The 12,938-nt window shown below is 43.6% G+C and overlaps 1 protein-coding gene across 1 annotated transcript in view; it reads left to right on the top strand.

Moving 5' to 3' along the window:
• The window catches only part of ADAMTS6 (ADAM metallopeptidase with thrombospondin type 1 motif 6), a 1,724,075-nt gene that overhangs the window by 778,633 nt on the left and 932,504 nt on the right, over window positions 1–12,938 (top strand). Inside the window, exon 9 of the mRNA XM_086963486.1 lies at window positions 5,494–5,599. Coding sequence (XP_086819612.1) covers window positions 5,494–5,599 — 106 coding nt within the window. The remainder of the gene's footprint in view (window positions 1–5,493; window positions 5,600–12,938) is intronic.

Below are 12,938 nucleotides of genomic sequence, written 5' to 3'. Positions count from 1 at the left end.
TAACTTACCTTATTCACTGCCGCACATCTTTTCTTTGTCCTTTCTCTCTGCCACCGGAAGCAACCAGACTCCCGAACTCTCCCAGCTAATCACAACACTGCAGGAGCAGTGTCATGGTCGGTCCGAGTGGCTTGTTTTGCTGCTCAGGCAGTACCTGAAAGCCTGGGCATGCTCTCCACTGGGCTGTGCAACACAGCCACGTGGAGAACAGCAAGTGCGCATGACTGTTTGGCGGCCCTTTGGGGCCGGCCAAGCCATCATGCGCACTTAGGGAGGGAGTGAAAACCATTCCTCCTCCCTCTGGCGGAGGCAACCCCAGCCCCGCCCTGCCCCACCGCGTCCCGCCTGACCTGGCTGGAGTCCTGCAAAGAAAACTAAAATAATAATAACTTCTTGTTAATATTGTTGTATTTTCTTTTGAACTGCTCAATGAGCAGTGGGGCGATACTTCTCCGACATAGCGGAGGAGTTGCCACTGGCGCAGTGCTTAATTTGTGAGGAAAAATAAGTGCCAGGGACCTCATCAGGCCACTGGAGCTTGCACCACCCATTACTCCTGACAGTGCTGTATATGATGTTACAAACACACCTACCAGCCATCTCACTCCTCCTACAAGTGTTACACTTAAGACTATTCCAGGCCCCCAACGCTCTAAGAATGGCTTGGTTGGCAGGTATATAGTTATTTGTAATGTATATTGAATTAATATACACCTGTTGTTATGCTCATCACTAAATAAAACAGACAGCAGCACAATGTGGCCGACTGTCTTAAGTATCGGTGTTAGCAATTAAGTCCTGGTCACTAGCACTGGAAACTACCAGCTTAAATTAAGAACTGGGCAGCAGATTGACTGACTGACTGACTTATTTATTAAGCGTGCGAATGCCGAGGCGTCTTGGCGCTGAGTGAGAGGATGCTGGGCCACACTGATAAATCTGCCAGTTTGGGAAAGAGCCAGGTCTTTATTTGTTTCCTAAAGACGGTCCTGTTCGATTGTAGTTTGATCTGTATGGGGAGTACGTTTCATAGCTTGGCCGCCTTGTATGAGAAACCCTTGCATCCCCATCTGACATTATTTATCTTGGGGATCATGATCAGACCTGTGTTCGTTGATCTGAGGCAGCGTTGAGGAGAATACCGTTTTAATAGCAGCTGCACGTCGGCAGCTCCCCCACCAAACATGGCCTTGTGTACAATACAGAGAGCATTGAATCCATAGTGGATGAAGTAGGCTGATGTTTGGGAAGCAAAGATGATTTGAGCTTCCTGGAGGTGTGCTCTGCTTACATAGGATGCTGTAGGTGGCATTTCCGGATGACAGTGTTAGAAATAGGGTTTCTAGTTGTCAGTGGTTTGAACCCTGTCCAAGTAGGGACCCCACAATCTAGTCAGGGTAAGGGAGTCACACATCTAAGATAACCCCTGGTCACCCCCTTGGTAGCTTGGCATGAGCAATCAGGCTTATCTCAGAAGCAATATGTAAAGCATTTACACACACACACAAACACACACACACACAGAGTGAAAACACTACAAAAGGAGTCCACACCAGTTTACACAAATAGCCAATATTTATCTGATAAAACATGACCAAAACAACAGAAATCTAACTTACACAAGTCAAACTATCACTTTTAACCGCATGCGCGCTAGCGGTTTTCCCGCTGCGCGCTGAAAATTTGAAAATCGCGCGTTAAGTGACAAAGCCAGCTCGTCATGCGCGTAGCGCAGGTAACGCCCATGACGAGCTAGCTTTGTCATCAGCATCAAAGGGGTTAAAAGATTAAGTAAGTTCAGTCAAAGCAAATCAATGGATGAGTTTGTTTTAAGACAAAGTACCATACATGCTTTAGGAAAAATCATGACACTGAGGAGGTGAGGCACCAGAAAAGCAAAGCGGTGCATCATTTCCTTGCTACACAGGGGTGATGATGCGTCGGTACCTTACTGAAGGGGAGGTGATGTGTTGGTTCCATACTGTGGTGCAGTGTTGATGAAGAGTTGGCATCAAGGGACGAGTCAGAAATCAGGACGCGCTGCGTCGATGTGACAGCAGGCGCAGTGTTGATTTCACAGCCACAACTAGGTGCTGCGATGAAGTCAGAGCGGGTGCCAAGGATGTCAGTGACACGATATTCGAGATTCACGCTGCAGCAATTCTTTTGATGCTCTGCGATAAGGACCAATGGGCTGTGGTGAAAGCCATGGTCGATGCTTCAAGCAGAAGCAATGCTTTGATGAAGGCAGCGGCGATGCGTCAATCTTTTGCAGCGATGCATTGAGAAAGCAGGCGCTGAGAGTCGATGTGTTTGTTTTCTTCTTAAGATTGCCAGGTTGCACTTCCAAAGGCCCAGGAGCTGGCTTTAGATCCACTTGGCAAGTCAGGACTCTCAGCAGAAGAGCCCAGGCACTTGTAGGTGAAGTCTTTGATGGCCCTGAGATTTCTTAACATGAGACAAGCACGCACAAGCCCATGGAGAACTTTGGAAGCAGGATGTAGAAAGCAAAGTCCAGTCCTTTCACTCCCAGGACTGAAGCAGCTAGCAGCCGGTCAGCACAATAAAGCAACAGGCAGAGTGATAGTCCCTCCTACAGCATCCAGCTCTTCTTCGTGGCAGAATCTTCTCAGTCCAGAAGTGTTCTGATTTTAGAGTGTCAGAGTTCCAATACGTATACCACTGTCTGCCTTTGAAGGAGGCAAACTTCAAAGGAAAGTTTTTGTATTGCACAAATCCTGCCTTTCCCTGACCTGGCTCCACACACACACTATAGGGGGTGGAGACAGATTTGTGTGAGGACAGCCACCGCCGTATTCAGGTGTCAGTGACAACTCCTCCCACCACTCTAGCTCAGGAAGGCCCATCAGCCTGGTGGGCCATCAGGATATTCAGGGCACACCTCGGCTCCCTTTGTTTGACTGTCTAGAGGGAATGCACAAGAGCCCAACTGTCAACCAACCCAGACGTTTATTTCACAGATAGGCAGAGGCACAGAATGATTAAGCAAGAAACTGCCCACTTTCTAAAAGTCACAAACATTAGAGGTGGTGAGATGCACACTGGTTTAATTCAGTTTTCCAATGTTTAAACCAATTAAAAACTTTATTGGCGTGCAAGCTTGTCCGCGCTCCGCCCCATTGCGCCGCAATATCAACAAAACACAAGGGGAACCACCTGTGATTACACCAAGCTGCACAAATATGGACAAACAAAGGATAAAATTATTTGAATTTAATTAATTTAATTCATTCAGTCACATGGCTGTGCAGCTTGGTGGAATCACTTTCTAAAAGTGGCATTTTCAAGTACGCAATTTAAAAACCAACGTTACCAAAAGATGTATTTTTAAATTGTGATTTCAGTGACCCCAAACTCCAAATCTCTATCTGCTCTCAATGGGAAATTACACTTACAACATATTTCAAGGCAATCCCCAAGTTACCCTATGGGAGAGATATGCCTTGCAATAGTGAAAAATGAAATTAGCAATATTTCACTATTAGGACATGTAAAACACATCGGTACCGGTCCTACCTTTTAAATACATTGCACCCTGCCCTGGGGCTTTCTTGGGTCTACCTTAGGGGTAACTTACATGTAGTAAAGGGGAAGGTTTGGGCCTGGCAAGTGGGTACACTTGCTAGGTTGAAATGGCACTTTAAAACTGCACTCACAGACACTTCAGTGGCAGGTCTGAGTCATGTTTGCAGGGCTACTTTTGTGGGTGCACAATCAGTGCTGCAGGCCGACTAGTAGCATTTGATTTACAGGCCCTGGGCTCACCTGGTTGACTTTACTAGGGACTTATTAGTAATTAAAAAATGCCAGTCATGGGTAAACCAATAACCAATACAATTTAGACAGAGAGCACATGTACTTTAGCAGCGGTAAAGTGCCTAGAGTCCTAGAATCAACAAAAACACGTCACAAATATAGGAGGAAGAAAGCAAAAAGTCTGGGGATAACCCTGCAAAAAGGGCCAGGTCCAACGGACAAAAAGGAAGAAGCGGCCCATTTCAGAATGTATGCCTTTCATACATCTTTGTGGCCTATACATGTTTTTTTCTATTCCCACCTATGAGGAATGTCCGCAGTGTGAAAATCCAAATGTGTGAGGATAGGATATATGTGAAGTTTCACAAATATGTTTTTGGTCACTTTTTTCTGAATTTTTCTATGTATTGCTTCTATTCCCCCACATGGAGGCGGACTCTTTAAAAGTATTGCCGATATATGTTCATCTACCTCATTAGTGCTATGTTTCCCTGAGCACCTTCCTCCAGCCCACATCCACTAATGATTTTACCCATATATAAATGACTCATCAACATGCAAAATTGGTTTTGATGTCACCTGCCTATTTTGTATGCAGATTTTGTTACTCTTTCCGTGTGTAAATTGGATTTATGAAGCAAAAATATTAGAATCTGGACCATGGGTTTTACTATTGTCAGTAATATTAGCATATTTGGCCACCCAGCCTATTGCCAGTAGTTTTCATTTATTGACGTTTTACACTTCCTTCTATGGTAAAGGGTGCCGCCTTTGTCAGGCGATATAAAGTAGCACCCTTAGGGTGCCACATAACTGGAAGAAGCTCAATAATGGTATTTTAGCACCTGGAGAGTGTTCTATGTTGTAACTTTTTTTCTATGGAGTATGGAAAGTCCTAGCACCGCCCCTGTTTGTGGTCAGTTCTTAACTACTTTGCACGCTATTAATAATGTATGGTGCTAAAGATCAAGCATAATCCCAGGTACAAATCCCCAACATTAATTTGTGTAATGTTTTGGAAAAGATTAGAACGCTCTGTCCCTCAATTTATGCCTTTTGTACTTCTGTAACTATCCTAGTGCTCCTCTGCCCGTTTAATTCAGAATCATTGGATGTGTTTTTTTTTTATATGGCCTAAGAGCTTTAAAGTCCTGTTTTTAGTTTGAATCTATTTGTGTGCATGCACATTAAGAACTCTAATGCAATAAAATAATCCATTTAGAGAGCTCTTCTAATAACTCATAGGCTATTGCAGTGTTTTTACCTGAAGCATCAACACACAATTTAGGCCTGAAAATATATTATGTACTTATGCGTTTCTGATCCTTCACAGTTAACCACATTCCCTCTAGAAAAACAGAGTGGCTGCAATTCGCTTTCTGCAGCCTCAAGAATGTTTAAGTAGAAACGCTGCCTTGAATTCCCTCTCTTGGCTCAAGTTACTAGGTGGTCCCAAGCTACCCGAAGTAAAATTTATAAATCTAACCCCTAGTCTAGACATTTTCCAGCACTGACTGAAGTTCAACATAATATTAATGTCTAGCCGGCAAAGTGAAATTCCCCATGGTGAGCCTGCACATGACTCGAAAGTTAACCTTTTGCCAACTGCTCCTTCTGTGCATGGATGTTGTTAAAAGTATGCAGGCATTTTTGAATGGGCCTTTTAAAACAGAAACACCTTGGCGTGACCCTTTGTTTCTCCTTCTGTTTGTCCAGGCTTGGCCTCCGTGGCTGGAATGTGTGAGCCTGAGAGGAGCTGCAGCATTAATGAAGATATTGGCTTGGGTTCTGCCTTCACCATTGCGCACGAGATCGGCCACAAGTGAGTGCAAGCAAGATTCCAAATACAATGACTTATACACTTGCCTTCGAGGAAAATTCCTGATGCAGCTGGTTTGCATGAAGGTCATGTACTTATCCCACCAGAAGGCAAAATACTAATTAGTTTTGGAGAAAGGTGGATGCACACCATTCAATTTCCGCACAATGTGTTTATTTATTTTTTAAACCTTTATTTATTCTTTTCATTAAAAAAAACACAAAGAAAAAGTAGGCCAGGTGTTAGTTACATTTATTGATAGATCGGTATTCAGAATTCAAGCAAGACTCAGCATTTCAGCATTTCACCAATAACAGTAAATACCAAAAGGCAACATGGTGAATTTCGCATTCAGTACAGCAGCAACAAAACACGTTTTTCATTGAAAAAATAGTGGTTAGAATGGAGCGATGGATAAAAAAAGGGAGATAAATCTTAGTCGATAGTATTGTGACTAGTGGCGCTAAGGGAAGTGGTGTTAACTGGTGAATGGAGGGATGGGGGATGGACTTGGAGGGTCCTAAACCAGAGTCATTAAGTAAGTACGGAGAGGTTGCCAAACGTCTTTGGGTCTGGAGGAGGGAGGCTGTAGGTGTGGCATAGACTTCGCTGGTCAAATCACAATATGTCATAATCCTGAGTCTTGTCGCAGTGGTGGGACGAGGTGCATTGTCCCAGCGAAGGGCAATCTCTCTTTTAGCCAATAATAAAGCAGTCGCTGAGAATCGGGGGAGATTTTCTGGGAGAAATGAAGCATTTCCCCTACTCTTCGCCATATTTATCGACCCATTTATCACAAAGCTGGAAATGAACCAAACAATACAACCCATCAGGACATCCAATGGCGAAACTAAGACCCTAGCTTTCGCAGATGACATTGCAATTGTTACGGCCGATCCCGATATAACTATCAAGGAAATGGAGGAAGAAGCGAAGAGGTTCGGGGAGATCTCTGGGTATAAATTAAACCAAACCTAAACCCAGATTGTAATCAATAACAAGATTAACTTTGCCGATGGTAGAGTTGTGGACAATGCATCATATCTTGGTGTAAATATTACATCCGACCTAAATAACTTAGTGACCCTGAATTTGGCCCCACTATTGAAACAAACAAAAAAAAATCTAACTAGGTTACATAATCTACATTTAACAATCATTGGAAGGTGTAACTTAATTAAAATGGTATTCTTCCCCAAGTTTTTGTACTTCTTCCGTGCAATTTGTCTCAATTTTGATTCCTCGCTTTTCAAGGAAATAAATAACGTTTTCTCTCACTTTATATGGGGATACGGGCAAACACGAAGAGTCCATAGATTTATTACACATTCTAGGGAAAGAGGTGGTTTAGCCCTACCTAACTTCAAACTGTATTGGTGGGCTACAACAATTAAATACAGTCGTCTACTCCTAACCCCCAAGCAAGATTCTAATTCCATCTATTCAGTACCAACTCCACAGGAACTTATGCTGGGCAATAAGGCCAATAATCATTTATGGAAACTATCATACGATTGCCATCTCAAAAAAGAGCGTTTTAAAACACTCAAGGGTATTTATACCGTTTGGAACCAGGTTCGAAAACTTTTGGGGATTGGTAGGTTTTCCTAATTTACAACTTTAGAGAATAACACTAATCTTCCTGGAATTTTTATGGACTCAGTTATGAGGCGATGGATCCGATGTGGAATTTCACAGTTCGGCTCGTTATATGATTCTATGGGTTTTTGTTCCTTTGAATCCCTAAAAACCAAATATGGGTTAGGCTCCCATGACTTTTTCAAATATCTGCAGATCAGGGATTTCATCTTAAAAAAGGGGAGTGGCAGCGGTGGTTTTAAGAAAACTCCAATAATCGATAATGTGGTTAGATCAGAAATGGTTAAAATTGGAGATATCTATAAAGACTTAACTGCAGCTTTACCAGATGATGTGGACAAACATGCATGTAAATGGCAAAACAAAATAGCTATTACATAGGAACTAGCTCGTAAAGCATTAGAATTGTCCAGCTCTATATTAATGTCCACTAAGCTACAAGCCCAATTCTACAAAACCTTTTTCCGACTCTATTACACCCCTAAAAAGATATCCAAATGGTGCACATTAGATACGATTAAACGAGAAATCTCTATTTTCCTATCTGGAATTTTAGAGACTAATATAGAGATTACCACAGCAGAAATAGTAATAGGGGTGGACAGGGTTACTAGACCTAGCGCCATACAGGGACTCATATTTATCTCGATGGCTGTACTAAGAATTTGTTTGACATCAGCTTGGTTGGATCAATATCCACCTACATTTTTACAATGGCGGACGCGCTTGCTAGCGGCATACAACCTCGAAATAGCAATTTATAGTCGGAAGGGCTTGAAGAGGAAAAAAAAGGGATTAGAAATCTGGGAGCCGGTCTGACTATGGGCAGGGAGACCAGACTAACAATGAAACCACAAATTAGTAATGAATGTAATTACTAAAATGGAGAAGTCCTTTGATCTTCTTGTTTCTTCTGTGTTTTTTTTTTTTTTTTTGCTTTTCTATTTTTTCTTTTCTTATCCTTTGGTTTTTGTGTAGCCTTATTCGATATTATCTTATTTGTGACAATACCAAAATGTTGCTTTTGCAATTGTAGATAGTTGCCTGTATCGGGGGGGGGGGGGGAGGCGCTCAGGGGTGGGGAGGGTGGGACAATATTACCTCTGTAAAAACTCAATAAAGAGAATTAAAAAAAAAACACAAAGAAAAAGTAGGCCAGGTGTTAGTTACATTTATTGATAGATCGGTATTCAGAATTCAAGCAAGACTCAGCATTTCACCAATAACAGTAAATACCAAAAGGCAACATGGTGAATTTCGCATTCAGTACAGCAGCAACAAAACACAATTTTCATTGAAAAAATAGTGGTTAGAATGGAGCGATGGATAAAAAAAGGGAGATAAATCTTAGTCGATAGTATTGTGACTAGTGGCGCTTAGGGAAGTGGTGTTAACTGGTGAATGGAGGGATGGGGGATGGACTTGGAGGGTCCTAAACCAGAGTCATTAAGTAAGTACGGAGGGGTTGCCAAACGTCTTTGGGTCTGGAGGAGGGAGGGTGTAGGTGTGGCATAGACTTCGCTGGTCAAATCACAATATGTCATAATCCTGAGTCTTGTCGCAGTTTTGGGACGAGGTGCATTGTCCCAACGAAGGGCAATCTCTCTTTTAGCCGATAATAAAGCAGTGGCTGAGAATCGGGGGAGATTTTCTGGGAGAAATGAAGCATTTCCCAGGAGAGCCACAAAGGGGGAAGGCTTAAGTGTCAGTGAAGTCATATGCAATAATATCTTGAAAACAGCTGTCTAGTATGTGGCGATGACGGGGCAGGTCCATGTCTTCTCGCAGTGGTGGGACGAGGTGCATTGCCCCAACGAAGGGCAATCTCTCTTTTAGCCAATAATAAAGCAATGGCTGAGAATCTGGGGAGATTTTCTGGGAGAGATGAAGCATTTCCCAGGAGAGCCACAAAGGGGAAGGCTTAAGTGTCAGTGAAGTCATATCCGATAGTATCTTAAAAACAGCTGTCTAGTGAAGAACCGGGCCTTATGGGCCTGGCGGCGCAGGGTACGCCTTAAATCTCCGAGTTCACCTGTCTTGTCGGACAGAGACACGAGACACTCTGTTAGGCGTAGAAAACCAGGTTTATTAGCTGCAGCTAAGCACAGTTGTCCCAGAAGTACAGAGTAGGTTCTCAGGAGACTGCCACTTTATTCCGTGGCGCACAATCTTTTATAGCACACATATTTACAACATATACTCCCAATACATACAAGGCTAGCCAATAGGAAAAGTTGGAAAACAAGCTATCAAGTGTCCCAAATACGCCCTTCTTTCAGACCCTGTGTGTCACCCCTCCCCACAGGTTAATCAGTACTAGTGCCTACAATCCAATTTGCAGGTGGCAGGACGTATTTGTGTGCCTCAAAGGATAGTTATGTAACAAGAGAATACAAGGAGAGAATAGCGAAAGCCAGTCGGATAAGATAAAGTAAGGAAAGAATAGGGGAAACCAAACAGTCAGTCGAGACAGGGATCGATCAACCTAGACATGGATTAGTGGACTCGGCCAGACCCTGACATTGGTTTCGTAAACAAGGGCAGGGGGTTACTTTTTAACAGAAGAGACACGTAGCAGCTGGAAAAGGTAAAAACACTTCGTTCGCCGTGCTGCCTGAGTGAGGGCAACACAAAATGGCGACGGGACACAAAATGGCGGCCGAATACGGGACGAAGTCCAAAACCAAAGAACCTCAGACCCTCCTTATGCCATTACTCAGGCAAAACACAAAGGACTCAAGTTAGTCTGAGTCGATGTCAATGGCCATGAGGTCATCGAGCTGTTGCTGCAACATCATTTTAATGTTCTCTGTTTTCTGTGACACAGGCCTTGGGACACACATGGTGGCACAAAGATCACAGATGGCAGGGACACACTGTAAACAAAGACAACAAGAGAAAATGATGGCCGAAACCATTCCAAGGAAGGTTAATACCTTCCATCCCCATGTGAACAGTAGTCCCCAAAACCATCTCGTCACAGACCAATCTCCTGTGTCCTGGTGAATAGACTCGGAAATTATGTGCAATTTAGAGATGGCTTGGTATACCGTAGGGGCATTATCAGGAATATAAATGCAGCAACTAGACCCGATCAATTTACAGACTCCTCCACGATCTGCAAGGACAATGTCTAGAACCATCCTGTTCTGCAAAGTCATAAGGCAGTCCGCCTGAAGTTCGGCTGTTAGATTACTCAAGGCTCCAGAAATCACATTTATGGTAGCCCCAACAACACAAACTAACTGCCTAATGTTTCTGCTACTGGCCATTGGGCCCCAGAAAGGAAGAAACCCTTTGATAAAGTCCCCTCCCTCTTGTCATGCTGTGTCTTTGGAATCAATAACCCCTCTGCCATATCTTTTTCTGTGATGACCTGAAGGAGCAGTGTATGTCGGAGGGAGAAGAAAAGCCACATAACACGTTCCTGAAAAGTAGGTGGGAAGCCATATGTAGGCTCTGTTGTGACAGACAAAATATGTGCCTTGAGATGGCACTAACGGTGAAGAAATCTGGGGTGAATAGATGTATGTATGTGAACAAACACTCTTTTCCTGTTGGTTTTTAATATTTTGACCATTTATCTGCAAACAGACATTGCCTCGATGCTCTGCAGTCCAAATTGGTGGGCATCTCCTTCGTCTAGCCTTATCTGCGAGGCTAGTAACGTAACGAGTCACGTTCCAACCATCATACGCTCGTTTCGTATCAACGGGAATCTTACCAATTTCGGCAATTCTAGCCATGGCCACTAGTCCCTTTATCAAGAAACTATGACTAAAATCTGCTCCACCACCATATGGACCACCGGGAGGATATTGAAGTTGATTCTGGTATGCATTGGAAAACATGGCCAAATAGGCCCAAGCGGAACCTTCGTAAGAAAATGGAAGGACTAAAATGGCATCCCTCTCTCTGTGTTATGGGGCATGAGTCCACAAACCCAACAGTCAGTAGTATTGACTGCCAGTTGATGCTGATGCAACAGCTGGATGAATGAATTGTTAAAGTATTCTATTCTCCTAATTTGCTCGTGCTCTGTGAGTGTATGGAACTGATGCTGGGAGGTAGTAGTAGAAAAAGGCAAAGAAACAGAAGTAGTAACAGGTGCTTGCTGCATAGTGTGAACAACCCAACCCACACAAGCCAATAAAATACATGAACATATTAAAATGCATAAGGTTACGCCACATGGCCTAAACACCAGTTTCTTATATTTACCTTCCATTTCTTGCTTTTTATCATTCTTTTCCAATTTAATATCCATTCTCTAAAGCGTTGCTCACTGTAATCTTCCTAGATCACTTAGTTGTGGTTATTAACCATCCTATGACACTGCAAGTCCTGCAGACCTACTGTCAATACTCAGGTCACAGCCTAAGACTCCTACCGTGACCCTGCAACTTGATGGATAGTGAAAAGAAATGTCTTTTAAAAGTGTAACCTGAAAAAGAAAAAGAGGAAAAGTTTAATTGTTCCTCATCAGTCTAGGTCTCAGGTTGTACCGGATCTTGTCAGGTACCGTTTGCTCTCGAAACAAAGTCTCTGAGTATGTTGTGTTCAATCGCAAATTTGATGGCACAGCTTCTTGCAACACGTCTTTTTCAGACCTCGTCCGATCCAGACGTGCACTACTAAAAGGTACCAACCGAGGGACCCTTTCGCCCTCACTATCAACTACACCCTTGTGGACCCACTGGTCAAAAGGCAAAGGAAAAGGTACCCTTTTGCAGTGCACGCCATGGATCCAGTTCTTCTTTCCAACGACCTTTACTGCTGTACGTGTCACTAGGAGAACTTGCCGCGGCTGCCCCCAACGAGGTTCCAGATTCTTTTTCCTCTGAAAATTCTTCAGGCAAACCCAGTCTCCGGGTTGGATGGAGTGACCTGGATCTGCGGAGGCCTCCGGCAAAGCGTTTTGAACCTGTTGGTGAAGAACACGCAATTTAGTGGTGAGGTCATGTAAGTAGTCAATCAACATACGATACGGAATATCAGAGTACTTTTTAGGTCGAGGGACTCCCCAGACGTTAGCTGGGCACCCAAAAACAACCTCGTATGGGCTGAGGCCTAAGCAGGAATGTACAGCTATTCTCGTAGATAAAAGTGCCAAAGGTAAAGCATCGGGCCAAGCAAGACCCGTGCTGGCCTGAATCTTTGCCAGTTTGAGCTTGAGAGTGTCAAAGTGGCTGCCATCTGTTTTGCCACTCTTAAATGGCTCCAAAAAATCCTGTGGATGCTTCCGATCAACACCCAAAGGACAGTGGTCCAGGCTTTGATAACATCACGCCTGGACTACGGGAATGTCCTGTACCTTGGCGCTGATCTGACTATGCTGAGAAAACTTCAGGTAGCTCAAAATGCGGCCGCAAGGCTGCTACGTAATGTTCCTAGGAGAGTATCAGCACTCCCCGCCCTTCGCGATTTGCACTGGCTAGAAATTAAAAATAGAATTAAGTTTAAGGCCTTGTGTTATATTTTCAAGATTAAACAAGGCTCTGCCCCCAAATACCTACAAAATCTTATTCATGCCTATACTCCTAGCCGTACCCTTAGATCTGCAGGTAAGGGAGACTTTGTCGTTCCTAGATTTAGGCTGGGGAAGATGGGCGGCCGCTCCTTTTCGCATCTGGCCACAAAAACGTGGAACACCTTGCCTGTGAGTCTGAAGTTGGAAACTAACTTTGTTAAGTTCCGTAAGGGACTAAAACCTTGGCTCTTCCAGCAATAGGTTTTCTTTGCA

The sequence above is a fragment of the Lissotriton vulgaris genome, chromosome 3_1 (assembly GCF_964263255.1).
Source record: "Lissotriton vulgaris chromosome 3_1, aLisVul1.2, whole genome shotgun sequence".
In the NCBI taxonomy this organism is placed as follows: domain Eukaryota; kingdom Metazoa; phylum Chordata; class Amphibia; order Caudata; family Salamandridae; genus Lissotriton; species Lissotriton vulgaris.
Note: the sequence above shows the minus strand (reverse complement) of the source record. Positions and strands in the feature narration are given on the sequence as shown.